General features: G+C 43.4%; 2 protein-coding genes across 5 annotated transcripts in view; both read left to right on the forward strand.

The window, feature by feature from the left end:
• The window catches only part of SAP130 (Sin3A associated protein 130), a 30319-nt gene extending 17178 nt beyond the window's left edge, over positions 1–13141 (forward strand). For both annotated transcript variants that reach the window (XM_061636399.1, XM_061636398.1), the window contains exons 16-21: positions 2491–2849; positions 3699–3947; positions 4223–4348; positions 9138–9241; positions 10088–10201; positions 10769–13141. In XM_061636399.1, coding sequence (XP_061492383.1) covers positions 2491–2849; positions 3699–3947; positions 4223–4348; positions 9138–9241; positions 10088–10201; positions 10769–10927 — 1111 coding nt within the window. In that variant the 3' untranslated portion in view covers positions 10928–13141. The remainder of the gene's footprint in view (positions 1–2490; positions 2850–3698; positions 3948–4222; positions 4349–9137; positions 9242–10087; positions 10202–10768) is intronic.
• Positions 13142–24801: 11660 nt separating this feature from the next.
• The window catches only part of AMMECR1L (AMMECR1 like), a 49383-nt gene continuing 46263 nt past the window's right edge, over positions 24802–27921 (forward strand). Inside the window, exons 1-3 of one of the 3 annotated variants that reach the window (XM_061636401.1) lie at positions 24806–25230; positions 26258–26451; positions 27007–27116. The gene's annotated coding sequence lies outside the window, so the exon portion shown is untranslated. Of the gene's footprint in view, positions 25231–26257; positions 26452–27006; positions 27117–27921 lie in introns of all 3 variants that reach the window. The other 2 variants (XR_009764041.1, XM_061636400.1) reach the window with 2 other exon arrangements.

Below are 27921 nucleotides of genomic sequence, written 5' to 3' on the forward strand. Positions count from 1 at the left end.
TTATATGTGAAATATTGAAAGTACTGAAATTTTAACATGGCCAAAAAGCTAAACAGCTGCTGGCTCTTCTCACTCATTGCAAAATAATAAACTCTGTGAAGATTGATGGTATGTTTGCTGTTTATCATGGCTTTGAGTGTGTTTTTATACAGTTGTGTATGTAAATACCCTGACCAACAAAAATACCCTTAGGAACTGAGCACGGGAAATGTAACATTTTAAAACTTACTTTACTGATCTTTTTTTTCCTCACTTACTGTCTTGGGTTGGCAACTAACTCTCAGCCTAACCTACCTCATATAGTTGCCCAAATATTTGCATAGTTTAGGTTTGGCACTGGGAGAGAAACAGGCCTCTTGTGCCTTTAACAGCTGTGTGGCAGGCAGAAATTAAAAAGAAATTAAATTAAGCCTTTTTTAGTGTGGAAATATAATTATGGGAAAAGCTTCACCTGTTGACATTCTGTCCGTTAGATATATCATCATCATCATTATAGTTTCCTGATCTGAGCGCTGAAGATGAGGTGTTGTTGTATACAGATCAGGCTCTGTTCACCACTTAGGTGGCTTGCTTTTATCTCCTTCCTTTCATTTCTTTCAAAATTTGTTAAAAGTTATTTATATTGCTGTAACCTGCCCTGGGACCTTCTGGTGAAGGGCAGGTAATAAATATAATCATCATATTTGCTTTTGTGATGAATAAAAAGTGACATTATTTAATGCTTCATAATGTATTTTTTCAATTAACAGAGACTAAAATTACAATAATTAGCATGTGGGGGTCATGAAAATTGTTGAGGTTACAAAGGGGGTCCTGTACTTATAAAAGTTGGGAACCACTAATTTAGTTGAAGAATTTCAGGACAGGTGGAACTTTCCTCTGTAGCACCTGTTTTTTTTAAAAAAAAGATTAGGACTTGGAACATAAGGGAGTCGTAGATGTAAAAGAATAAAGAGCTATCTTAAGAGTATTGGATTACATTTCCTCAGATAATTACAATATGCACACACTGGCCATGTTCAGATGTAACCCTGGCCATAAACCCTAGTTATGCAAAATGGTCTTGTGAATGAGCTGCATGGTGCTGTGTACAGTTCTAGCACTCCTCGTTTTGCTCTTCCCTTTCTTGAGTGGGGAAACAAACCACAGAGCAGCTGGCTTAGTGAATCACACAAAAGTTTATTGCCCAAAATGGGATGATCTATGTTAAAATGTATTCTTAACCTGTTGGTTTTTGGCAAATAAATTTGACTGGCATACCAGCATTGTGTCTAAATCAGTGCTCCTGGTTTCTTTCTCCCTAAAAGAATATGGCCAGGTAGCCAAGGTTTGTTCTTCTTGTCCTGATTATGATTTCTTTAGGAGAAATAAATCGCCAATATTGGTTCAGACATAATGCTAAAACTAGCCATTCAGTGGTTTGTTTCCCCACTCAAGGAGGGGAGGACCAAATCAGGGAGCAGTTGAGCTGCATGTATCGGAACACATGTTCACAGGCTAATTTGTTTCATGATGGTTTATGGCCAGCATTACTTCCAACACAACCACTCTCTCCCTTTGATTTCTAGGCCTCATTTTTAGATTTAGCTCAAGGCTGTTGCATTTTACATGGGCTTGCCAAGATTGTGAATAAAAGGCACCAAATTCTGAATTGATGACTATATTTCATGATTTCTTGTGGGCTCATACCATTTAGATTCTGGAGACCCATGCTTCCATTTCCAAATGTGATGTCTATTGTAAGCTTTATTTCCAGCAAAAGTTTAAAAAATATTTTGGGGACTTAGTGTCAGCTCTGCACTGAGTCAGCAGTGCCAGTGGGGGCTGGAAATTCCTGGGTCGTTAGCAGGGAAGGGAAGTCCTTAGCCGGCAGTCTGGTTGTAAATCTGCCAGGCCAACGAGGAGGGAACCTGATAAGGGCCAGGCCTGTCTGAAGCTTACTTGCCGAGTCAGAAGTCCAGAAGCAAGGTCAGTAGAGGTCCAGGGTCAAGTGCCAAGGGGTCAGTCCAAGAGACATTGCAAGGAAACAAGGAATACACGAAGCCACGCCTGACATTGCAGTCAGCAGCAAGCTGAAGCCAAGGTGTGCCTTATGAGAAGCAGGTTTGACAGCAGGTGTGAGCCCTCAGCGTTTGGGCCTTAAGGGGACAGGCCTGCCTCTCTTCTGCCTGACCTTCTGCTGTCTACGTTCTGCAGGTGAGGGGGGAGTATCCTGTTCACTGTCTGCGTCTGGCTGCAGGGCCTCTGCTGTGTCTGGGGTGCTCTGCAGCTGAGGGGGAGAAGGACCTGGATTCTCAGGAGTCTCCTCCGTGTCTCCTTCTGGGTCTGCTGCTCCTGGGTCTGCTGCTGTTACTCCCGAGTCGTCCTCATCGGAGGAGTCCTCTGACAGGGCCATGACACTTAGACCTCGAACATTTCCATAAAGTTATGGGAGTAGGATCTTGAATAAGTGAACTTCCTAACTTTTTCCTGTGTTTTTGTTTTACCTAGTGCCAAGCCAAAACCAGAAATCCATGTATCTATGGCCACTCCAGTAACTGTGTCTGTGGAGGCAGTACCTATTCAGAGCAACGAGCAACCTCCCATCACAGTCCCCGCTTCCCAGCAGCCACCACCTGCCATTCCAACAATCATCACAGCAGCTAGTCCACCTTCACAGCCCGCAGCAACCCTATCAACCATTCCAGGAACTGTTCCAGCTGCTGCACCTACTTCAACTACAATTGTGGCTGCTCCTCCACCTCCGTCAAACATAAGTGGTGTTCTCTCTACAGTATTGGGCCCTGTTGTTCCAGAGATAAAAATAAAAGAGGAAGTGGAACCTATGGACATAGTGCGCCCAGTGTCAGGTATATTTCTGCTTAAGCAATCACAAATGAGATACCCAAATTGGTTACAAAAGCCCCCCATCGTCTCCTATAAAGCAGTAGATAAAAATTAAAAGGACTATTAACTGCCTCATTTAAAATGTATCCTTTAAACTTCTTTTGTTTTATTTTAGTACTGAGGTTCTGAGTTTAAGAGCATGGCCATAGCTAGCATGTCACTGAAAGGTACATAAGTGTCATAGTTAAAATGACAGGAGAAAATAAAAGAACATAGCTGCTGTAATAGAACACAAATTGTGCTATTATGTAGTAAACACTTAACAGGATGATTGTGCAGCCTTACACTGAAAAGCCCCTATTCAAGGCTTTCACTCTTAAATTCAGTATTTATTTGTTTTTATAAAAGGAACTTCCCATAGAAGTTTGCATGTCAAATATGAACCACCATTTTATTGCACTAAGGATGGCGTGCAACTGAACTCAAAAAGTAATGTAGCACAAAGGATCCCAAACGTTGTCATAGTGAGCTTAATCCCAGAAAAACAATCTACCGTTTGGATCCTCCATGAGTCTAAACAAGGTTAAACAAAGGCAGATCGTTTGCTTTGCTCTGCTCACTCTTATTCTTAGCATAAGTCCGGACTGTTCAAATGAAAATTGGGAGAGAAATGGATACATGCAAAGGCTTTCAGATCCTTGAAAGAGAAATCCCAGGAAACCTCACATGTTCTACACTTGTAGGCACTGCGTGGGCAGTTAGCATATGATCTCTCGTATTACACTTTTGGAATACAAGGGTGGAGGATCTAGAGCTGTCTTCATTTTAACTATCAATCTCTTAAAATGTATCCCACCTTGTCTTCTCTACAGCTGTTCCTCCATTGACTACAAATACTATCTCCCCATCTCTTACATTGCTGGCCAATAACCTTTCAGTGCCTCCAAGCGATTTGCCACCGGGTGCCTCCCCGAGGAAAAAACCACGGAAGCAGCAGCACATAATCTCTACAGAGGAAGGGGATATGATGGAGACTAATAGCACTGATGATGAGAAATCCACTACCAAAGGTTTGCTGGTAAAGGCAGAGAAGCGCAAGTCACCTCCAAAGGAATATATAGGTGATTGGAATTACAACTTTTTTCCTGGTTGGTTGTCATCTTCTCCAGACATCCATCCACCAAAACACAAGGTTGCAGCTAAACGTGGAATCTGAGCTAAAAACAAACATTTGTTTTTCCCCAATATCAGTGTTTCCTGGCATTACAAAGCAGATTAATTTGAAAAACAGTGTTGGAATTAATCTCTAATTCAAAGTCTGTTGGCCCTGTCTTTGCTAGTTCAGAATGAAACCATCTTAAAAAAGCTTTAATAATTTATCTTAATCCTACCTTAGATGAAGAAGGTGTGAGGTATGTGCCTGTACGTCCACGACCACCCATAACACTGCTTCGTCACTATCGCAACCCATGGAAAGCAGCCTATCATCACTTTCAGCGCTACAGTGATGTCAGAGTGAAAGGTATGTCCTCCTGTCATTACATTTTGTATGGGTCTGTGAACTGGTGTGTTACCATATTAGACAAATTGCAAACATTTAACCTCTGGTATAGGATGTACAACCTGTTGCCTAGAAACATATCCACCATCTAAAGCCAATGTACTATTTGTACTACAGAGGCACATTAATTTTCTATATATTATTGGGGTACAGTTACACTTAAGGTAATAGAAAACTTCACTAGACAGGAAATGGGGCTTTAAAATAAAATTCTGCATAGGTGTGTGATCCTTTCCAGTGTCTGGCAAGCAGAGGCAAAATGAATTATGAAAAAAAGCATCCAGGCTTACTTTGCATTATGTGCTCAGATCACAGAATTTGACTTTTGAGTTTGAACACATAGTCCCTGGCAATTATACAAACTATATTATCATATCATATTATATTATATTAATATTCACTAATAGACAAAAAACCCTTGCCGTTTAAGAACGTACCTATAGCCAACAGATATTTCTATCAAACTTTAAAAAGCAGGGAAATTGGGCAGCTGTAGTGAATGCACCAGGGGAGCAGAAGACCAGACCTCCTCTCTGAAATATTGTACTGCCCTACAAATTTGTAAAAATACAAACACAGTTTGGGTTGGTCTTTCACAGTCCAATGCACGTCCTGTGTAGCTTGGAAGGATTTGGTAACATGGGCCTCTGAGCATATGGTGAGTGGTGGCAACACCTGCAATCTCCAGAGATGGAGAATTACATTTTTGTATGTTCGGTGTTATTCTTACTTTGCTTCTTTCCTGTGTTACTACTGTTTCTACAGAGAATCTAACCTAGAAAATTATATTTCTCTCATTCATCCTAGAAATCTGTGTCAAATTTATTTTTATTAATTTCAAATCCTTTTTATAGGTCAATGTCATATTATGGTAAAGACAGCCTTTTGTGTTTCAAACTGGAAGTTATGTTTTATTTCTATTTTGGGTGCATTAACATTTGAATCTGAAACTGCAGTTTGATGTAAAATCAGATTGATTACAATATGTTGCTACTTAAGCAATGACTCCTGTTGAAAAAAACAAACTAGGCCTGCCCTAGATGAGTGTTTTCAGCCTGCTATGCTTAAACCACTCCACTTAAGAAAAGATGGGCATGGTCAATTAAAAACACACCTAGAAATTTGCAAGAATATATTTCACCTCCCACTGTCTTACCTTGTGCAAACTGAGACACTCCTCATGTCCATTGGAAACTATTCTGCAGAATGTGTGTGTGTTGTGTGCCTTCAAATCAATTACGACTTATGACGACCCTATGAATTGGCGACCTCCAACAGCATTTGTTATAAACCACCCTGTTCAGATCTTGTAAGTTCAGGTCTGTGGCTTCCTGTATGGAATCAATCCATCTCTTGTTTGGTCTTCCTCTTTTTCTACTCCCTTCTGTTTTCCCCAGCATTATTGTCTTTTCTAGTGAATCATGTCTTCTCATGTGTCCAAAGTATGATAACCTCAGTTTCATCATTTTAGCTTCTAGTGATAATTCTGGTTTAATTTGTTCTGACACCCAATTACTTGTCTCTTTCATGGTCCATGGTATCGGCGAAGCTCTCCTCCAACACCACATTTCAATGAGTTGATTTTTCTGTTATCCACTTTTTTTACTATCCAACTTTCACATCCATACATAAAGATCAGGAATACTGTAGTCTGAATGATCCTGACTTTGGTGTTCAGTGACACACCTTTGCATATGAGGACCTTTTCTAGTTCTCTCATAGCTGCCCTCCCCAGTCCTAGCCTTCTTCTGATTTCTTGACTATTGTCTCCATTTCGGTTAATGACTGTGCCAAGGAGTTCAATGTCCTCATTGTCAACTTGAAAGTTACATAAATCTTCTGTGGTCATTACTTTAGTCTTTTTGACATTCACCTATAGTCCTGTTTTTGTGCTTTCCTCGTTAACTTTCAACAGCATTGTTTCAAATCATTACTGTTTTCTGCTAGTAGTATGCTGTCGTCTGCATATCTTGAATTATTGATATTTCTCACTCCAATTTTCACACCTCTTTCATCTTGGTTCAGTTCTGCTTTCTGTATGATATGTTCTGCATATAGATTAAACAAATAGGGTGATAAAATACACCTGTCTCACACCCTTTCCGATGGGGAACCAATCATTTTTGGCATTTTTTTAGTGTTGCAAAGTGTTGCTGTACTTCACATATTCACAGAAACAGAAGCAAAAGAAAATGATTTACTATAGGAAACTGCACTAAAATTGCAAAGTAAATCACACATTTAAAGTGACTGTCTGAACTATATCAACTGTCTTAATATTGTTGCTTCCTCCTTGCTAAAACAAGATCAGCACAGCACATGGCTTGTTTCTGTTTTTTGGGCTGATTGCAGGTGTTGCCACCACTCACCATATGGTCAGAGGCAATTGCTGCCAAATTCTTCCAAGCTACACAGGAAGTGGATTGGACTGTGAAAGACCAAATTGTGTTTGCATTTTGACAAATTTGTAGGGCAGTACAATATCTCAGAGAGGAGGTAAGGTCTCCTGCTCCCCTGGTGCATTCACTATAGCTGCCCAATTTCCTTGCTTTTTAAAGTTTGATAGAAATATCTGTTGGCTATAGGTACATTCTTAAACTGCAAGGGGTTTTTGCCTATTAGTGATTTTTTCTGCTTTCTAATCCGGGAGGTAAGAAATAGGATATTGTGCAAGTTTGCTGAGTATGGATTGATCATTTGCATGCTTATTGAGTTCAGTGGGATTTAATCCCTTGCTATCATGTTTAGGAAAGGTGAAACTGACCAAAGGGGATGGGGAGGGGGGGAGGAAGGGCGGGGGAGGGGAGGAGAAGGGAGGGGAGGAAGGGCAGAGGGGACGAGGGGGATGGGAGCAGGCAGGCACAGGGGGGGGAGGAGGGCAAGTTTGATCATTTAAATGTTTATTGAATTCAGTGGGATTAACTCCCATGCAATCATGCTTTAGGATAGGTAAAACTGATCATGGGTGGGGACAGAGGAGAAGAGGGAGGGAGGGCTGGAGTGGGCAGGGGAGGAGGAAGACGGGAGAGGAAGGGAAAGGCAGGTCTGGCCATTTGCATGCTGATTGAGTTCAATGGGATTTACTCCCGTGCAGTCATGGTTAGGATAGGTAAAACCAACCATGGGGAAGGAGGAGGGGAAGGGAAGAGGAGAGGGAAGGAGGAAGGGAGGGGAGAGGGGAGCAGAAGGAGGGGGAAGGAGGAAGGGGATTGGAAAGGGGAGAGGGAAGGGGCAAAAGGGAGGTAATGGAAACAAGGGGGAGGGGAGGGCAGGTTTGATCATTTGCATGCTTATTGAGTTCAGTGGTATTTATTCCCGTGCATTCATGCTTAAGATAGGTAATATTGACCATGGGGGAGGGGGAAGGAGGGGCAAAGGAAGGGGGGAAGGGACAAGAGGGAGAGAATAGGAAGGAGGAGGGGAGGCAGGTTTGATCATTTGCATGCTTTTTAATGGGATTGACTCCTGTGCGGTCATGCTTAGGATAGGTGAAACTGACCTGTGGGAGGGGCAGGAAGGGGAGGAGATTGGGTGGGCAGGCACTGGGCAGAGGGGAAGCCCCTTTCCAAAAGGAAAACATTGTGAACAGTATTGTTTTCAGCATTTCTCCCACCTTTTTATTTTACAGCAGGCACATGTAGCCTCACACCCAAATTTAAACCAAAGCTGTCCCTGGCCACATCCACACCAGGCCTTTATTTCACTTTGGACAGTCATGGCTTCTCTCAATGAATCCTGGGAAGTGTAGTTAGTGATGGGTGCTGAGAGTTGCTAGGAGACTCCCTGTTCCCCTGACAGACCTTCAATCAGAGTGACTGACTGTTAAACCCCTCTGGCCACTGGAACTCTCTCAATGGAATAGGAGTTTCCTCTCAGCACCCTTCACAAACTACACTTCCCAAGAATCTTTGGGGAAGTCATGACTGTCTAAAGTGAAATAAAGGTCCGGTGTGGGTGTGGCATCGAGTAGCCAAGCGAAGCAGCTGTGAGTCTGGCTTTTAGAATAGCGACAGTTGGTTCTTACTGAGCAATGAGCTTAGCATTGACTTCAATGCTAAATTTCTTAAATTAATTAAAATTGGCCAGGCATTTTTTTAACTTTTAAATTACAGAAGGTGAAGGTCAGAGTATGGGGCAAGGTCAGTAATAGGATTACAGGTACTCTGTGAACATGGCTGATTTTTAATTAATGTCAACAAATTATGAGAACTCTGACAGGAGAAGTCCAAACGGGGTCTGTTTTTTCTCTCTCTTTTTTAGACTTTGAACTTCCAATTCTCTTACTGTTTTGTGGATCACCATGAAAATTTAGAGGGTTGTTAAGCAAGTGTTTCTGAGTTCAGGACTATATGTTTTGTAAGGTTTTGTTTTGAAATGAGCTTATGGGAAGCATCAGAATGGCATGGAGAGGTATTTTCAATTTGACGTTGAGAAATGCAAAAATTCTATGCTGGCTATAGTATACAGCCACTCTTGTGGCTGTATAATATTAATACTATATTGAACAAGCCCCACCCCATATTCAGGTCACAGAATTAGGTTGTTGCATTATTACATATCTGACCCTGGATCCCTCTTCCTTTGTTCTACCAACATCTGTGATCAGGCTTTAAATACCCAGTACATGAATAACTACTGCTACCCTGAAATGAATACTGGAGTATCCAATTTGGTAAATTGAGGGAAATGGTACCTTTCACCTTTTTAAGATCATGATTTGCTTCCTTCTCATATTTGACTTTCCTTCTAGAAGAGAAGAAGGCTATGCTACAAGAGATAGCTAATCAGAAAGGTGTATCCTGCCGTGCACAAGGGTGGAAAGTCCATCTTTGTGCAGCACAGTTACTGCAGCTGGTAAGTGGGAAAGTCAGATGGCTTTATATAAAATGGGGGAGAAATTACTCCAAGACAAAACTTAGCCCATGAACTCTTCTGAAAACTGATACATTTGTATGTATATACTTAAATTGTTTGTCAGCCTGGTGGTAGCTTTTAAAGACTGTTGGGACTGGATTTCCCTTCAAGCACGAGGTTTATACTGAAGGTTGCAGTTGGGTATATGTGTATCAGCTGAACCTGAGGCTTTACTATGGATGGAGGTTTTGATCCAGCATAAGAGCTGATGCATTTTAAACAGATGCTCAAAACTGGCAAATCCCTCCCTCTGGTGCGCAGGTCTGAAGAAGTGTCTGGGATGGTGCCGCTGACTTGAGGAGGCAGCAGTGCTCCACATTCCTGGATGCTTCTATTTCAGGTGGGGGTGAGGTAGGTGCTTTATATTCTAGCACCAAGCTCCCCAAGCCAAGAGGAATATAGAAGAATGAGCTTGCATTGTGTATTTAGGAGTTATGGGGCTGCTGTTGATGTGTGAGGAGAGAGGTTGTGATCCAGACATAGGAGGTGATGGATGGTAAGAGGACTGAGAACCTCAAAGCACATTTTTTTTACAAGTATGGGATGAAAGCTAGTTATATATGGGGAGTTACTGTTTTGCATTATAAGGCAGCACAGCCTAGGATCCATGTTTCCTCATCCTGAAGTGGGGCAGCCCTGCTTCATTTGGAAACATGTTTCAGATAAGAGAGGATCCTGTGGCAGTTGCAATAAAGACATTGTGACTTCAAGAATAGATTATGTAGTCCATAATATGAAACAGTGTGAAAATGTTGGGTGTTCTGGCCAAATTCTAATATTTTATAGACTAATCTGGAGCATGATGTGTATGAGCGACTTACCTCCCTGCAAGAAGGGATCATTCCCAAGAAAAAGGCAGCAACTGATGATGATTTGCATCGAATAAATGAACTGATACAGGTAAAGGGTATATTGTACATTCCTTCAGTTTGTTGATGGTTCTTTCATTTCTATTGCAATTGATTTTTCCTCCCTTAATTTAAATGGTGGGATATGTAAACTTGAGACAAAGAACTGTTAAAAGAGGGAAACCAAACTAAACAAATGACACAGTAACTTAATATATCCATTCAGAATAGTAACCTATTTTAAAAGAACATACACACTATATGTTCTTTTTTTTAAAAAAAATTAAGAATGTGTTTAAATGCTTCACGGAATGGAAAACAGGCTCAAATGTTCCATGTATAACTCAAAACCTAAGCATAATATTTAATATCTAAAAGCAGTATCTAAAAGAAGCAATAAAATGCAATTACATATCAATATGAACATTTAATGCAGCCATGCCACGAACCACCTGAATGAAGCTCAGACCACTCACAGTCCATGAACCACAGTTTGGGAACCCGTTTGAAGATTCTTTAATTCATATACTATCTGGTATTTCAAGGTGATTCCTCAAAGATGACTTGCATGCCTAAGAAGTGTTCTGCTTTTTAATACCAATACTGTGTTGTGTTCTAGGGGAATATGCAGAGATGTAAGCTCGTAATGGATCAAATAAATGAGGCTCGAGAATCCATGCTAAAGGTGTTGGATCACAAAGAGCGTGTTCTGAAACTTCTCAACAAGAATGGAACTGTAAAGAAAGTATCCAAATTGAAGAGAAAAGAAAAGGTCTAGAGCCAGAGGTATTAAGACTCTGGAAACCAAGATTGTACAGAACAGTGTTAAGGCTCTTTTATTTTGGGGTTTATTTTAAAGAGCTACATCTGAGTAAAAAGGCACATTTCTGAGAAGGACAGTGGATGGATGAATACGTTGGAGCCCAGTGACCTTAAGGGATTATTATTGATCTATCAAAGGAACAAAGATTTTTCTCAGGCTCATCCCTGTTTAAACTCTTCCTACACAGTCACATTTTGTTTAGCTCTCTTGATGTGCCAGTGCCTATTCATTGGAACCATTGATGCAAACATTATAGACAGTCCCCCTCCTTCCATCGTACAGTTTTAGAGATAACTTCACAGGTTTGTACAATGGATTCTGCAACAGACCTCAAGAATCATCAATCTTGAAACTGTTTGGAAATGACACTACTTCCACCTAGCCAACTCAGTTTTTGCTCCTTATGACCTTGCAGTAGCTGGAACAGCCTTCATAAACCTAGTGTCATTGTATTGGTGTTTCCGCTACATTTAGAATCATAAGTGGTTCTGAAGTCTCTAGCCATCATTTTTTTAAAAAAATACATTTCAAAGTGATTTGTAGTGTTGTGGAGTGTGTGTGCTCATGTTGGTGCTCTGGGATATTGTTTTCAAAGTACTGTCATACAGCACAGTACTTCCTGTAGCTGGTGTGATGCTATTCATTGTGTTACATACAATTTGTGGTATATATAACAACCTAACAACATAAATAAAGAATTTGGAGGATTTTGTATAAGAACCGTTGGGTCTAATTGTAAACTACAGGTCCCAGCAAAGGAAGACCAAATAAGATACTGTGGGAGACTAACTGCTTTCCTTCTGCTCAGTAAAAAAGAACAGATTGGTAACATAAGACAACTACATTTCAGCCTTCAGGGTTTTCATCCAAGTTTCTTTATTTCTGTAATCAGTGCTATCAGTCCTCTTAATCTATCCTATATACTTATGGTACCAACACAGCAATCCAAAGTGGAGTAATCTCCTAGGGGGCAAATATACTGGCAATTCGCCTATGCACACTCTGGTGCGTTCAAATTCAATTCAGGGAGAGGCCAGTGCCAGGAAAAGGAAAACGATCACATCTGAAAGAGGGTAACACACCCATGGTATCCATAGCAATCCTACCCAGAGCAGCCAATCCAAAGACTGCTGCCACCATGTACAATGCCAATCAGGCACAAAAACATATGTCACCCCCACTTTGCTGGGTACCCAAAGGATCACCCATTCAGACATAGTAAGGCTCCATGAGTTACCAATAAGCAAAGGTGCAGTGGCTCAGAGCAGATCTGCTGATGCAAAGATAGGAAGCCAGGAGGATAGCCCCCTCACCCCAGGACCATGGGCTCTTCAATGTCTTGCATTTTACCCAAAGCCCAGATCCAAAAGGTGTTGGTGGGAGTGCCTGTTGCAGGGTCTTCATGGGAGTGGGACAGTGATGTTCCAGAACCCTTGGAAGGGGCACTCTGCTAGGCAGTCGGTGGGAGGGTAGCCACCATACCCACAAAGGCTGTTGAACCCTAGAGGAGTAATATGTCTGCACAAAAGAGGGGAAGACAGTCTGTTCTATGGACAGTTCACAAAGTCATTGCCCAGGTACTTTGCCAAGCCCAGCTTTTGGCACCTCTCTAGGAGTACCGAGTGGAGCCACCACATCCATAAGAAGCGCACACATCTACCTCCAAGTCTCAAGGTGAACGAGAGAAAGAGGAGTTGCAGCTGGGCTGATTGGACAGCCTCTTTAGTCACTGCCAATTCTTTCCTTTGTGGCTGCTATGGCACGACCACATCCATCCCCATGGGAATCTCTGCAACTTGTCCTTGTGCTTTGGACCAACAGGAACACAATTAGAAGTGGTGCCACACCTGTGATCTCACATGGGATGCTTCCAGGCCTTTCAGTTGGGCAAGTATGCCACTGAGGCACTCTTTCAGAGGCTGTCAGGCCCAACCTCCAAGGTCCACTCCAAACTAACAGCAATATCCACCTGTTCCAGAAGATCCTCCTATCAGAGAATGATACTGGGATTGGTAGTTGTGCCCCTAGAGTCTGCTCCAAAAGAGTATTTAAGGATTCCTTTTGGTATAAGAGTGTAATCTGACATGGGAAATGAATAAACAAGACATATGAGCAGCATGGAGTAGTGCCCCGAGAGAGTTCTGTGGCGAGTTGGGCTTAGAAGCACCATCTTAAGAGGCATTCTCTTGCACTTGAGGAAATGCATCTTCTAAAGGTGATGCTTTACTACATGTGTGCATCATCTATAAAGAAAAAGCATGCTACTGCCAGTTCTCTGGAATGCTCTGCCAACAGAGATTCAGCAGGTGCCTTCCGTTTTAACTTTTAAACGCCTGCATTCCAGAGAACTGGGCTGATAACACTGAAGGCTCATTTTCATGTTGATGATCAATGACCCTCGCCAGCTTGGGCTGACCAGCTCCCCTTTTGCAGATGGTCTGGGTGATCAAGCTGGGATATAAGGATTCAGGCAGTCCTTAAGATTCCCTGGACCTAAGTTGTTCAAGGATTTGCAAATTAATACAAGGACCTTGAAACTAGTTCAGTAGTAGATGAGCGGCACTGCAGATGTTTTAACAGTGGTGTCACATGTTGTCAGCCATGTGCTCCCATCAGCAATCTGGCCGCAGCATTTTGCACCAGCTGGAACTTCCAAACCAGGGCCGGGGCCAGTCCCATATAGAACACATTGCAGTAATCCAGCCTCAAGGTTACCAACACATGGACTACAGTGGTCAGGCTATATATGTCCAGGAACGGCCATAGCTGACGAACCATACAACGCTGGTAAAAGGCACTCCTACTCACAGAGAATACTTGAGCCTCTAGTCACAAAAATAAACCAAAGAGTACCTTTAAGCTACAGACCTGCTCCTTCAGAGGGAACGTGACCCCATTCAGAACAGGTAACTTCCTAAGCCAGGAAATGGGAATTACTTATACAAAGAGCTTTTGTTTTCCCATGCACAATTTACTGGTCTTCATCCAGTCCACTACAGCACGCAGATAATGATTCTGAGCATTCACACCTCTCCTGATTCAAATGTTATGGAGAAATAGAACTGTATGTCATCAGCATACTGATGACATCTTGCTCCAAAACTCCTAATGACTGTTCTCAACGGCTTCACATAGATGTTAAATAGCACTGGGGAGAGAATAGTACCCTTCGGAACTATAGAGACAAGTGTCAGGGGCCAAGGAATATTCATCCAGTGCTACTCTCTGGATATGGTCCTGAATGTAACAGTGGAATCACCATAATATGGTGCCTCTAATACCAAAGAGTTGGTCCAGGAGGATATCATGGTCAATGGTATCAAAGGTCACTGAGAGAATGAGCAGAAGTAATATGGTCACAGTCCCCCTGTCTTTCTCATGATAAAGGTCATCCATCAGGGTGACCAAGGCAGATTCCGTTCTGAAACAGGGTCTAAATCCAGACTGTAATGGATCTAGATAATCAGTCTCATCCAGAAATACCTGCAGTTGTTCTACAACCACCTTCACCACCTTTGACGAGAAAGAGGTGTTAGCAACTAGTCTGTAATTGTTACACTCCACTGGGTTCAGTGTGGGCTTTTTGAGAAGTGTGCACATCACTGCCTTTTTAAGAGCAATGGGCAACATATGCAAAGATGTGTTGACCACAGCTGTGACCTTTTCACCCCACTCCAGCTAGCTTTAATAAGCCAGGATAGGCAAGGATCTAATGAGCAGATGGTCAGACTCATCATTACAAGCATCCAAGTAGTTAATTACTGCCCCAGAACAGATAAAAGGGTTGGTGCCCGTCACCTGATTTCTAACCAGCACCTGAATTCTGAGTATTAAAAATCAATCAAAAATCTGTGGGGTAATAAAAACCTTGATTATGCTACTTTCTTGAAAACAAGTTCCTCCAATTTCAGAGAACCTTTTGCCATCCGATAGCACAATCCTGCATACTTGCTCAGAAGCAAATCCCTGGGTGACGCAGTCTACTCCCACACATTTGTCTGTAAAAATCTCTAGGATTGGACTGCAAATGTACTTACAAACAGGGCTGTGGAGTCGGAGTCGGGAGCAATTTTGGGTGGAGTCGGAGTCGGGAGCAATTTTGGGTGGAGTCGGAGTCGGGAGCAATTTTGGGCAGAGTCGGAGTCAGAGTCGGAGTCAGTAGAAATGTACTGACTCCGACTTCCAAATAAATTTTGATTGACGAGAAGCAATTTTGGGTGGAGTCTGAGTCGGACAGTAGAAAAATAGAGGAGTTGGAGTCGGAGTCGGGCAGTAGAAAAATAGAGGAGTCGGAGTCGAAGGTTTGGCGTACCGACTCCACAGCCCTGCTTACAAACACATGCTTACTCTGAAGCCAAGTCCTGCTGTGTTCTGCAGGGTTTACTCTCTGGTAAGTGTATTGAAGATTGCAGCCATAACCTACAATTCTATACTCACCTGAGAGTAAGTCTCACTGAACTCAATAGGACTTACTTCTGAATAGAACATATACAGGATTGCACTGTTGGGATGCAATCCTGAAATGTTTACCAAGTTGTAACTGTGATGTTCCTATATTAATGTATATATGGTAAGTGTTGTTGTTTAGAAGATACATGGTAAGTGGAGTGAAAGAGGGGGAGTGAATGAGCAGTAGAATGCGAGAGGATTGGCTGAGTGTTTAAAATGGCTGAATGTATAAAAGGAAGAGTGAGAGTGGAATCGTGGGAGAAGAGAAAGAGTGGATTGCTTGGTGGGGTTTAGAGAGTTGTTTACCAGGAGGGAGGTGGAGTTCGGATTAGTATTGAGTAAAACCATATGCTTATGTGCCTTAAGAAGAAATCTTGTTAATCTTGTTACCTTTGTTATCTTTAATAAATACTTAATTTGGTTTACCAAAGGCCTGATCCTTGGCTGGAGTTTCACAGACCAGAAGGGAGGGTAAGGTAATGACCAAGGCTGAAGGGGAACTGTAACAAATGGTGGCAGCGGTGAAGAGAATAACAATACCAGTATTCAGAGTCTCTGGGAATACTAGTATTGGGACGTTACTGGTGGTTGCCTAGCAGGGGGATCTGTTGAGATCTGTGCTAGAGCGGATAGGTAAACCATAAGAGAGTGCGGTCCGGACTGGTGGAGTCCCTGGTGGTGCCTAGAGACAGGCAGTAACCACGAGCAGGTAGGAACCTGACAGGGAGAGCCAGGGAAGGATGCATCACATGTGGTAGTAGCGGTGGGATACGAACAACAGAGAATCCAGATACGAATACTAGAAAATCCAGAACAGTGGTGTGGCAAACAGAAATAACAAAACAAGATTTCTTGTGAGAGTGACTGGCAAAGAGTGTGTGGCAAAGAGTGAGTGAACTCAAACACCATGGCTGAATACATAAAAGTGAAAAGAGAGGAGCTGGTGGAGAAGTGCATAACATTAAATTTACCTCATGAGGGTAAAGGGGTAGATGAATTGAGGGTAGCACTTATAGGATTTGCTACTGCCCAGCAAAAACAACCTGTCAGGGAAGAGACCCCAGAAGGATACTTAAGCAATCCCGCTAATATAGAGTATTTGAGAGAGAAGTTAAGATGGGAGGCTGAGGAAAAAGACAAGCAGAGGGAGTTGGAAGCTGAGAGATTGAAGATGGAAGCTGAGAGATTGAGGATGGAAGGTGCAGAGAAGGAAAAACAGAGGGAGTTGGAAATTGAGAGATTGAGATTGGGGTTTGAGGAGAGGGAGAAGCAACGAGCATTGGATGCTGAATTACAAGTAGAAAAGTTAAAATTTGATAGAGAGAAATTTCACTCTGAGGAGACAAGGAAAGACAGAGATGGAGCAAAAATAAAAATTACTCCAAAGGACTTTGCTGTCTATGAGCCTGGTCAAGATCCTCAAATTTACCTCAGCACCTTTGAAAAAGCAGCTCAGTTGTGGGGGCTACCTGAAGATAAATACATGCAGTATTTATCAAACCTGATTAAAGGGGAATTGGCTGAGGTATACCAATATTTCCCCTCAGACAGGCCCGTCACCTATGCTGAATTCAAAGAAGCAGTGTTTAAAAGATTCAGACTGGGGCCTGATTATTTTAGAAAGCTTTTCAGGAACTGCCAGATACAGACAGGGAGGTCTTTTGTGGAACTGGGAGCAAAGTTGATGGATATATTTGGAAAGTGGATGAGTAGTGCCAAAGCTCAGTCAGTGGAAGAGGTGAAAAGCCTCATGATACTGGATCAATTATACCATCAGTTACCACCAGAAATAAGGCTCCTGGTCAAAGACCGTTCCCCTACATCTGTGCAGGAGGCCGCAGAGATGGCGGATCACTTCGCCTCCAATAGAACTGGCTGGGTGGGGAAAACATCAAGAGAGTTTAAACCCAGACCATATAGTGCTGGCAGAAGGGATGTGGTACCACAGCGAGTGAGTCCTCCATTAAAATCTGAAGGGCACAGGACACCCCAGAGTGGATCTGTGTACCCTAAAAGTGAGGAGAAATTATGCTACAAATGTGGTAGACCGGGACACCTACGTTTTCAATGTGAGGTTGCCAACCCCATTAGTAATCCTGCTCAGACAAGGGCAGTGAAAACAGAGCCCAAGGCTTTAGAAGCAGCGAAAAAGGTTCAGTTTTGCCAGATAAACTGGACAGAAGTAACAGACCTTGATTCAAGTCTGAGAGAGGAAGTGAGTGTACAAGGGGCAACTTATTGGGCATTGCTTGACACTGGTGCCGCTCAGACGTTACTGAGGCCAGATTTAATAAAATCTGAAGAAATATTACCTCAGGAAACAGTGACTATCCAAGGAGTGAGGGGTCAACCAGAGAGTTTGCCTGTGGCCCTAGTGAAAATGGAATGGAGAGGCCGAAAGGGCCAATATAAAGTTGGTATTAATGCCCAGCAACAAGAACCAGTAATACTGGGAAGAGATGTTATGGGGGCACAGGGGAAAATATATGTAGTGACCAGACAGCAAATTGGCAGAGAAAAAGAAGCCATATTAAGGGGGGCTGAAACAAACAGGGTGGAATCTGTTAACCAGCCTCAGGTCACCATAGCAACCACTAGCAGGCCTGCTGAAGAAGACAAACTGTATCAAGTGGTCTCTGGGGAAGAAGCAGATCAATTCAGGGAAGAGCTGCATAAAGATATAAGTCTGAAGCAGATAAAGGAACAAGCGCTGACCCAACAGATTCCTTTCACTGACAAACTGAGGAATCAAGTTGTGTGTGAGAATGGGATTTTATATAGACTGTGGATGCCTGCTGAGAGAAAGGATGAATGTGAACCAGTGAAGCAATTGATATTACCTAGCAAATACAGAACCAGATTGCTAGAGGTAGCCCACGATGTCCCATGTGCAGGACATCTGGGAATAAAAAAGACCAAGAGGAGATTGGCTGCACATTATTATTGGCCAAATATCTCCAAGGATGTAAAACAACATTGTCTATCTTGTGGAATATGCCAAAAGGTGGGAAAGAGTGGAGTAAAGACCAAGGCACCCTTAAAGCCCCTTCCTATAATTGGACACCCCTTTTATAGAGTGGGAATAGATTTGGTGGGCCCTTTTTCCAAACCCACAAGGCATGGCAAGAAATATCTAGTGGTGGTGGTGGATTTTGCCACCAGGTACCCAGACGCAGAAGCACTGAGATCTGTAGAAGCCCCTGTAGTGGCAGAGGCTTTATTAAAAATCTTTATGAGGCTGGGTTTCCCTCATGAAGTGCTGACAGATCAAGGCAGTGTATTCATGGGAGAAGTGATGCAATGTATGTGGAAATGTTGTGGTCTAAAACATCTAAAGACCACTACTTACCATCCCGCCACTAATGGGTTAACTGAGAGATTCAATGGAGTTTTGAAGGGCATGATAAGAAGCTATGTTCAAGATCACCCACAAGACTGGGATGAACGTTTGGGATGCTTCTTATTTGCATACAGAGAAGTCCCTCAGGAGTCAACAGGCTTCTCACCCTTTGAACTCATGTTCACTAGAAAAGTGAGGGGACCTTTGGAACTGCTAAAAAATTCATGGGAAGGAACTCTGGGAGAGTACAAAACTTCTGTAGTAGATTTTGTATTGGAATTCCGCAATAAATTAACATCAATGATGGAAGTAGTGAAAGAGAATTTGAGTCATGCACAGGAGAAGCAAAGTTACTGGTATGACAGAACAGCCAGAGAACGTGTGTATGATGTGGGAGATATGGTTATGGCGTTCATACCCAGGAAACATGACAAATTACAGGCTAACTGGGAAGGACTATATACCATCAGAGAAAGGCTTGACACAGTGACATATGTAATCACCACAGACCAATTAAACAAAAGCAAAGTGGTTCATGTAAATATGTTGAAGCCTTACCATACCAGGGATGCACAGGTGTTGCAAGTTACCTTATTCCCTGAGGGAAGTGGGCCTGAACTTCCAGATTTGGTACAGGAAAGCAAAGACAAAGGAGGGGTAGATCAAGTGGAATGGTCAGAGGAGGTAGAGGAGGAAGTAAAAGAAGAGATTCTGAGAGTTTTGAAAACCTATAGGAATCTCTTTAGCAACAAACCTGGCCGAACCAGTATAGTTATACATTCCATTGATACTGGAGATCATGCCCCAATCAGATCTGTTCCGTACCGTGCGAATGGGAAAGTTTTGAATGAGATCAAAAAGGAGGTGGAAGATATGCTGGAATTAGGAGTGATCAGGGAATCCATCAGTCCCTGGGCCTCAAGTATTGTCCTGGTTCCGAAAAAAGATGGAACGACAAGGTTTTGCATTGATTATCGGCTAATCAATAAAATTACTGTCCCAGATGCGTATCCTATGCCTAGGGTAGACGCTATGTTAGAGTTATTGGGGGCAGCAGCCATTATCTCTACACTAGATCTCTGTAAAGGATTTTGGCAAATGGAACTAGACGAGCAATCCAGAGCCAAAACTGCCTTCAGTACACCAGATGGGTTATATGAGTTTGTGACCTTACCCATGGGACTAAGGAACTCACCAAGTTCATTTCAGAGGCTAATCAATACTGTGTTGCGAGGCATGACAGATTTTGCAGTGGCCTATATCGATGACGTGGCCATTTTTAGCAAGTCGGTGCCTGAGCATGTCCAACACCTGACAACAGTATTGGAGGCCTTAAGAAAAGCAGGCCTCACAATAAAAGCTAAGAAATGCCAGTTTGGACTAAAGGAAGTAATCTATTTAGGACATAAGGTGGGGAGTGGGAAAATCACCCCCTTATGGAGCAAGGTGGAGGCAATACAAGCGTGGCCGATCCCCTTAACCAAAAAACAAGTAAGGGCATTTCTGGGTGTGGCTGGATTTTATAGGAAGTTTGTGAGAAATTTTGGGGAAATAGCAACCCCCTTGTATGAATTAACAAAGAAGAAGTGTTCTGAGCGTGTGGTATGGACGGATGAATGTCAGAAGGCTTTTGATCTACTGAAGCAAGCCTTGTGCCAAGGACCCATATTAATAGCACCAGACTATGAGAAACCATTCATCGTGGCTACAGATGCGTCGGACCTCGCGCTGGGAGTCGTCTTGCTACAGGAGAGAGAAGGCACCAGACATCCAGTGGCGTACCTGAGTCGCAAGCTGACACGGAGGGAGAAAAACTATTCGTCGGTCCAGAAGGAGTGCCTAGCGGTCGTGTGGGGACTGAACAAGTTGCGCCCATACGTGTGGGGATGAAGATTCACAGTGACTACGGATCATCGGGCCTTGTTATGGTTGCAGACTATGAAAAACCATAACACTATGCTGCAGAGGTGGTCCTGGGCCCTACAGGACTATCAAGTGGACTTCCAGTTCATAAAAGGCAAGGACAATGTACTGGCCGATGGACTTTCCAGGCAAGTGGCTGGGACTGCAGTGACATGACCAGACAGAGGAACAAAGAAAGACATTTTCCCCATAGAGACTTTTATTTGTTAACGCGACGTATAAATCCTAGAACAGGAATAATACTCTGCTGTTGTTTAAGGGGGGGGAAATGTGATGTTCCTATATTAATGTATATATGGTAAGTGTTGTTGTTTAGAAGATACATGGTAAGTGGAGTGAAAGAGGGGGAGTGAATGGGCAGTAGAATGCGAGAGGATTGGCTGAGTGTTTAAAATGGCTGAATGTATAAAAGGAAGAGTGAGAGTGGAATCAGGGGGGAGAAGAGAAAGAGTGGATTGCTTGGTGGGGTTTAGAGAGTTGTTTACCAGGAGGGAGGTGGAGTTCGGATTAGTATTGAGTAAAACCATATGCTTATGTGCCTTAAGAAGAAATCTTGTTAATCTTGTTAGCTTTGTTATCTTTAATAAATACTTAATTTGGTTTACCAAAGGCCTGATCCTTGGCTGGAGTTTCACAGACCAGAAGGGAGGGTAAGGTAATGACCAAGGCTGAAGGGGAACTGTAACAAATGGTGGCAGCGGTGAAGAGAATAACAATACCAGTATTCAGAGTCTCTGGGAATACTAGTATTGGGACGTTACTGGTGGTTGCCTAGCAGGGGGATCTGTTGAGATCTGTGCTAGAGCGGATAGGTAAACCATAAGAGAGTGCGGTCCGGACTGGTGGAGTCCCTGGTGGTGCCTAGAGACAGGCAGTAACCACGAGCAGGTAGGAACCTGACAGGGAGAGCCAGGGAAGGACGCATCACAGTAACCATTACTAAACAAAATAGGATTTACTTTTAAGTAACCATGCATAGTAAGTACAGATATTCCAGAGGCACACATTATGTTAGGCTACAATTTTATGCTCACTTATGCGGAAGTAGAACCCTCTGAACTCAGCGAAACCTACTTCTGGGGAAATATGGAGAGGATTGTACTGTTAAATCTATTATAGTAAGCATGTAACAAACGCCCACAATATTTGTTTTATTGTTAGGCGAGGATCCGCTCCCAAGTACAAGGTTTCAATATTACTCAAGGAACGACGAAACGGTCTTAAAAGTAAAGCCAGAGTTTTATTGAAGCACTTGCAAGTGGAGAAACGAACAAAGCCGAGTCTGCCCCTCCCTGGTCGCAGCCAGGTCTTATACCCTCGGCACCACATACATCATGCATACATTAACTACCTGTTCAGCCCACTTCCTTATTCCCGATCTTTTCCATATAAGGTCTTTTTGGCTCTTGGCCACATTCCTGAGACAGGCGTTGTCTCTTCACTCGGTGCCATTTGAAGCACTTGCAAAACCGGTTTTGCAGACCAAGGTAATTTACACAAACAAAGAGATAGCCAGGCCAGCTTATGTAAACAGCAAAGTACGTGCCTATGGAATGTTCACCAAGTCACCGGTATTGTCTTTATTTCCCTTAAGCCAAGCAAATTCTACAAAAGCTAAATAAGCATTATTTCTTGTTCATTTTCTACAAGCACATATACCCAATTATAAGCTTTTGTATCCTGTTCGTTTACAAATAAAGTAATACATCTATTGGCCTTTAAGCGATCAAAAATAACTTTTTTGGCTACAGATATTTCTGCCTGCAGCAGACAACACGTATTTCACTGAATTGTCTGTTCAGGCTGCAGTTTTAAGCACAATTACTGGAGATAAAGGCCTCTTGACCTCAGTTGAACTTATTCCTAACTAAAAACAATGGAGCTCAGGCAACAACTCTAACCTATGAAGGAAACTATCACATTTCTAAGCAATAGTTCACCGGGACTTAGATTCCCATTTTATACCAGTTAGTCCTAATGAGGTGTCTGGAGCACAGTCTAGTCATGTTTTGTTGGATGAGTTTCAGTCGGTTCAGTTCGAGGACGTGGACAAGGTGCTTGGACAGGTACATGCAACCACTTCGGTACTGGATCCTTGCCCCTCTTGGCTTATAAAAACTAGCAAGGATGGAACAGCTGGCTGGGCCAAGGAAGTGATAAATGCCTCTTTCCGAGAGGGAGTGGTCCCTGGCTGTCTGAAAGAAGCGGCCGTAAGACCACTCCTGAAAAAACCTTCCTTGGACCCAGAGGACTTTAACAGCTATAGACCAGTGGCGAATGTTCCATTCTTGGGCAAGATCTTGGAACGAGTGGTTGCTGACCAGCTCCAGGCGCTATTGGATGAAACCGATTATCTAGACCCATTTCAGTCGGGTTTCAGGCCCGGTTTTGGCACCAACACGGCCTTGGTCGCCCTGTTTGATGACCTATGTCGGGAGAGAGACAGAGGGAGTGTAACTCTGTTGATCCTCCTTGATCTCTCAGCGGCTTTTGATACCATCGACCATGGTATCCTTCTGGAGAGGCTTGCGGAGTTGGGTGTTGGAGGCACTGCTTGGCAGTGGTTCCGCTCCTACTTGGTGGACCGTCTCCAAAAGATAATACTTGGGGAACATTGTTCGACACCGTGGGTTCTCCAATATGGGGTCCCGCAGGGTTCGGTTTTGTCTCCCATGCTTTTTAACATCTATATGAAGCCGTTGGGTGCGGTCATCCGGAGTTTTGGAGTGCGTTGTCATCAGTACGCTGATGACACACAGCTCTACTTCTCCTTTTCATCTTCTTCAGGTGAGGCGGTCGATGTGCTGAACCGTTGCCTGGACGCGACAATGGACTGGATGAGAACTAACAAGCTGAGACTCAATCCTGATAAGACTGAGATGCTGCTGGTGCATGGTTTCTCTGGTCAGACGGTGGATACATACCCTGTCCTGGACGGGGTTACACTCCCCCTGAAGGAGCAAGTTCGTAGTCTGGGAGTCGTTTTAGACTCTTCCCTCTCACTTGAGGCTCATGTAGCCTCGGTGGCACGGAATGCGTTCTACCAACTTCGGTTGGTAGCCCAGCTACGTCCCTATTTGAGTAAGGAAGACCTTACATCAGTGGTACATGCTCTGGTAACCTCACGTTTGGACTACTGTAACGCGCTCTACGTAGGGCTACCTCTGAAGACGGTTCAGAAGCTACAGCTAGTGCAAAATGCGGCGGCCAGACTGCTAACAAGAACCAAGCGGTCTGAGCATATAACACTTGTTCTGGCCTGCCTGCACTGGCTTCCAATATGCTTCCGGGCTAGATTCAAAGTGTTGGTACTAACCTATAAAGCCTTATATGGCGCAGGACCACAATATCTGCTGGAACGCCTCTCCCGATACGAAACCGGCTCGTACACTACGGTCTACTACGAAGGCCCTCCTCCGGGTCCCGACCCACAGGGAGGCCCGGAGGGTAGTAACAAGATTAAGGGCCTTCTCAGTGGTGGCCCCCGAATTGTGGAACAGTCTCCCTGAGGAGGTACACTTGGCGCCGACACTATTATCCTTTCGGTGCCAAGTTAAGACCTTTCTCTTCTCTGAGGCATTCTAATTTAAGTTAATTAAGTAAATGTTGTAATTTTATTTTAGATGGTTTTTTATGTATTTATCAGATCCTGTAATTTTATTCAGAGCTTGGAAAAGTTACTTGTTTGAACTACAACTCCCATCAGCCCCAGCAAGCATGGCCACTGGGTTGGGCTGATGGGAGTTGTAGTTCAAAAAAGTAACTTTTCCAAGCTCTGATTATTGTATATATGTTCACCGCCCAGAGAGCTGCTTGCTAGTCGGGCGGTATATAAGTTTAATAATAAATAAAATAAAATAAATAGATAAAATAATAAAACTCTTTTTGCCACACTCTGAATTCTACGTCTAAATAACCCGATAAAAGCCTATTTGAAATCACGTGACATATACGAACTCCTCCGTTTCGAACAAGATGCGGGGTGGGGGTGGGGAGGAGATTATTGTTTCTATTTTCATTGGCTTTGCTCGCGCCTCCAACATCTCACGTGACCGTCGTCAACGGATCCAGCAGCGCCGGGCGGAAGTTCCTCTATTCCGAGGATCTATGGTTCCTTTGTCGGAAACTGTCCCCGCTGTGTCTATGGTCTTCGCGGGGCCGATGGGAGGCTGGCGGATCAGCGTGCACATTCCTGCTCCATTACCTCACATTCGGAGAAGGGGCCGCTGGGATAGTGGAGGACCTGGGCTCTTCTGCCTTGCTTCACCTCTCTGTTTAGCCGGCGGCGAGCCCGGGATTCCTCGTTCGGTTTCGCTGTGCGTTTCCCCCTCCCCCCCGCCTGCCTTGCCTCCCCTGCCCCGCTGGGTCCACTTCTTCGACTCTCACCCGCCCTGGCCCATGGCTCCATGAAGCGCGGGGCAGCAGAGGTGGCGGCGGCGGGGAGGCAAGAGCAGGAGCGGCGGCGGCGACGCTGGTGGCGGCGGCGTTGGTTGGGCTGAAAAAGTGACTGGGGAAGGGAGCCGTCTCCTCGCCAGGAAAAGAGAAGGTAGGGATTCTCACGTCCTCTCTGTGGAGTCTCGTTCCTTTATGGGGGCTGGTCAGATCCCCCATCTCCAGGCTCACCTCACATTCCCCCTCGCCCCAAGGACGCTTCGCCTAGCCTTCCCCCCCACACACACACACATTGCCCGTGCTACAGTCCTCCTTTACTTGGCTATCGCTCCTTGTCTCTAGTAAAAGACTCCAGGGCGTCCCGCTTGTTTTCCCTCTTCTTACCAGGCCATCGAGTCCGACTAGGCAGCCTCCCCTCACGTTTGTTCTGCATTGTTGCTTCTCTCATGCTCGTGTGGCCGGCCCTCTAACCTACTTACTCAACAACTCTGGCGTGGTGCAGTGGCTACAGTTTGGGTCTTGGATCAGGTTCATATTCTTGTTCATGCCCTTGGGTGGTCTTAGGCAAGCATCGCTTCCCTTGTAGGTATGTTTTGAGGATAATTGAGAGATTAATGTAATGATACTTGTACGTTGGGGGGAAGTGCTATGAAATAAGAGCAATCACTTCTTTCATATTCAGTAATGTCTCCTAGGTTGGTCCTTGCTCCTAAACATATTTACCCACAAATAAGTCACATTTCATTTCAATGGGAAATCCTTAGCATTTGTTTAGGATTGCAGGCTATAGTCCTAAATTCACTTACCATACTATTCTATGTATTTGTGTCCAGTGGGCTTTGTTTCTATATACGTAATTGCAGTCTACATTAGGAAGCAAATGAATTCAGAATTCATTGGAAACATTGGAATTAATGTATTCTCTCTCGGGGAACTCTGAAACGAATTCCTTAAGATAGTCTTCTGCTGGTATTGTCCCGAGACTACTCTGTTTGATGTGTTTTATCTCCCTGTAGCTTATTTTATCAACATAACCCACCCTTATAATGCTATTAGTGCCACCACTCACACATATGTCTAAGTTAAAGTAGCGAAAGACCTGGATGGCTTACTTGGAGATTGCTTCAACATGTTATTTGTTTAGGTTCACCAGAGCAGAGTACCCCTATTTATCTTTTCAGCAGGTTTGGCTGATGTGCTCGAGGAGATAATTTGCCAGGCTTGTGTATTCTGTCCCAATGTCAATGTGGTCTACAGCTATATGGATTTGATGACAGTATATGCCTTGTCGCTAAGTTCTGCCGAGGTCCTCCTATTTGTGCCACAGCCTGCAGGCATCCATCTGGCATCAGCCAAAGGGAAGAATATGTTTTCTGTGGGTAGTGCTCACTCTCTGGAATGGTTTCCTCTCTCTCTCTCTCTCTCTCTCTCTCTCTCTCTCTCTGTCACACACACACACACACACACACACACAAAATATGTCATGTACCAACAGTGCAGTTTTGGTACATGCTGAAAACTTCGTTTACCATGGCTTTTGCTGGCTACTGATGCCAACCATTATGGGATTCTCTGGATATTTTTACTGTCTGCCTGATTATATTTTAATGATTTTGATTGTATTTGTATTATATTTTATGACATTGTTGTACACTGCCTTCAGATGCTCACATTACAGGCAATATATAAATATTTTAATAAGTAAATTAAGCCAAATATCCTGCCTCCGCTTGTTCTGGGATATTCCTGACAGCTCCTGCTCAGTACTCATTTTTTTCCTGTATTTGCTCTTCCATTTTGCTTCTGTCACTTTATTCTGTAATGTACACCCTGTCTACACTCTTGTCTCTGTGTTAAATGATTTAACAACGACAGGATTTTTCTGAGCGCACCTCATATATAGTATTTTTTTCCTGATTTTTTCTTTCAGATTTGGGGAACAGGAATGGGCCGTGAGAAAAGAAAATTCATTCCAGATATAAAATAGCTTCCCCTCCACTTGCCCAACTCCTCCTTGGCAATACAAGTTTTCTGCTTTCAGTAAGTATTATCTCAAGCATAATATATTGAAACATATGGCAACAATGATCTGTGAATACTGGCAACTAGTATTACCAAACAGTCTGGTGAAGGGAGAGGTCTTCACCCACCTAGGTAATCTCTGGTGTTACTCTGTTATTCTCTTCTTGCCCTCTCTGTAGCCCCTAAGCTTGCCACCCATCTCAGATACAATGCTCATGGTTGGAAGATTCCCATATATTTTGCAGTTCTGTTTCAGAATAAGGCTCTTAGAGCCCCATGCTATGATGAAATAGACTGTTTAACCCAATAATCAGCAAAGCAATAAATTCTTTGATATAAGGCAATTACTGCCTATAAAACTCTGCTTTCCATCTGCTGAGATGACTACAGTTGGATGAGGTAGAATGACTGGTTAATTGTTGGATAAAAAAGAATGGAGTAAGTGGTTCATTAGAAATATAGGAAGCTATCTTACACTGAGTCAGACTATTGGTCCATCTAGCTCAGTATTGTCTACACTGATTGGCAGCAGCTCTCCAGGGTTCCAGGCAGGAACCTCTCCAAGTCCTACCTGGAGATGCCAGGGCGTAAACCCATGTTCTGCAAAGCAGATGCTCTTCCACTGAGCTACTGCCCTTCATTGTTTAAATGCTTCTTTCTCTTTGCTGATGTTCACAAAATATTAGCATGTGAAATACGCCATCCAGTTTCATCTACGTTTACTTTCAATCTCTTTTTGCATAAGTGAATAATAATTTTCTCATAAACTCCCTTACACACATTATACACTTTGCACACTTTGGACTGACTGCTAAGTAAATAT

This window comes from Rhineura floridana, chromosome 7 (assembly GCF_030035675.1).
Source record: "Rhineura floridana isolate rRhiFlo1 chromosome 7, rRhiFlo1.hap2, whole genome shotgun sequence".
NCBI classification, from domain to species: Eukaryota; Metazoa; Chordata; class Lepidosauria; order Squamata; family Rhineuridae; genus Rhineura; species Rhineura floridana.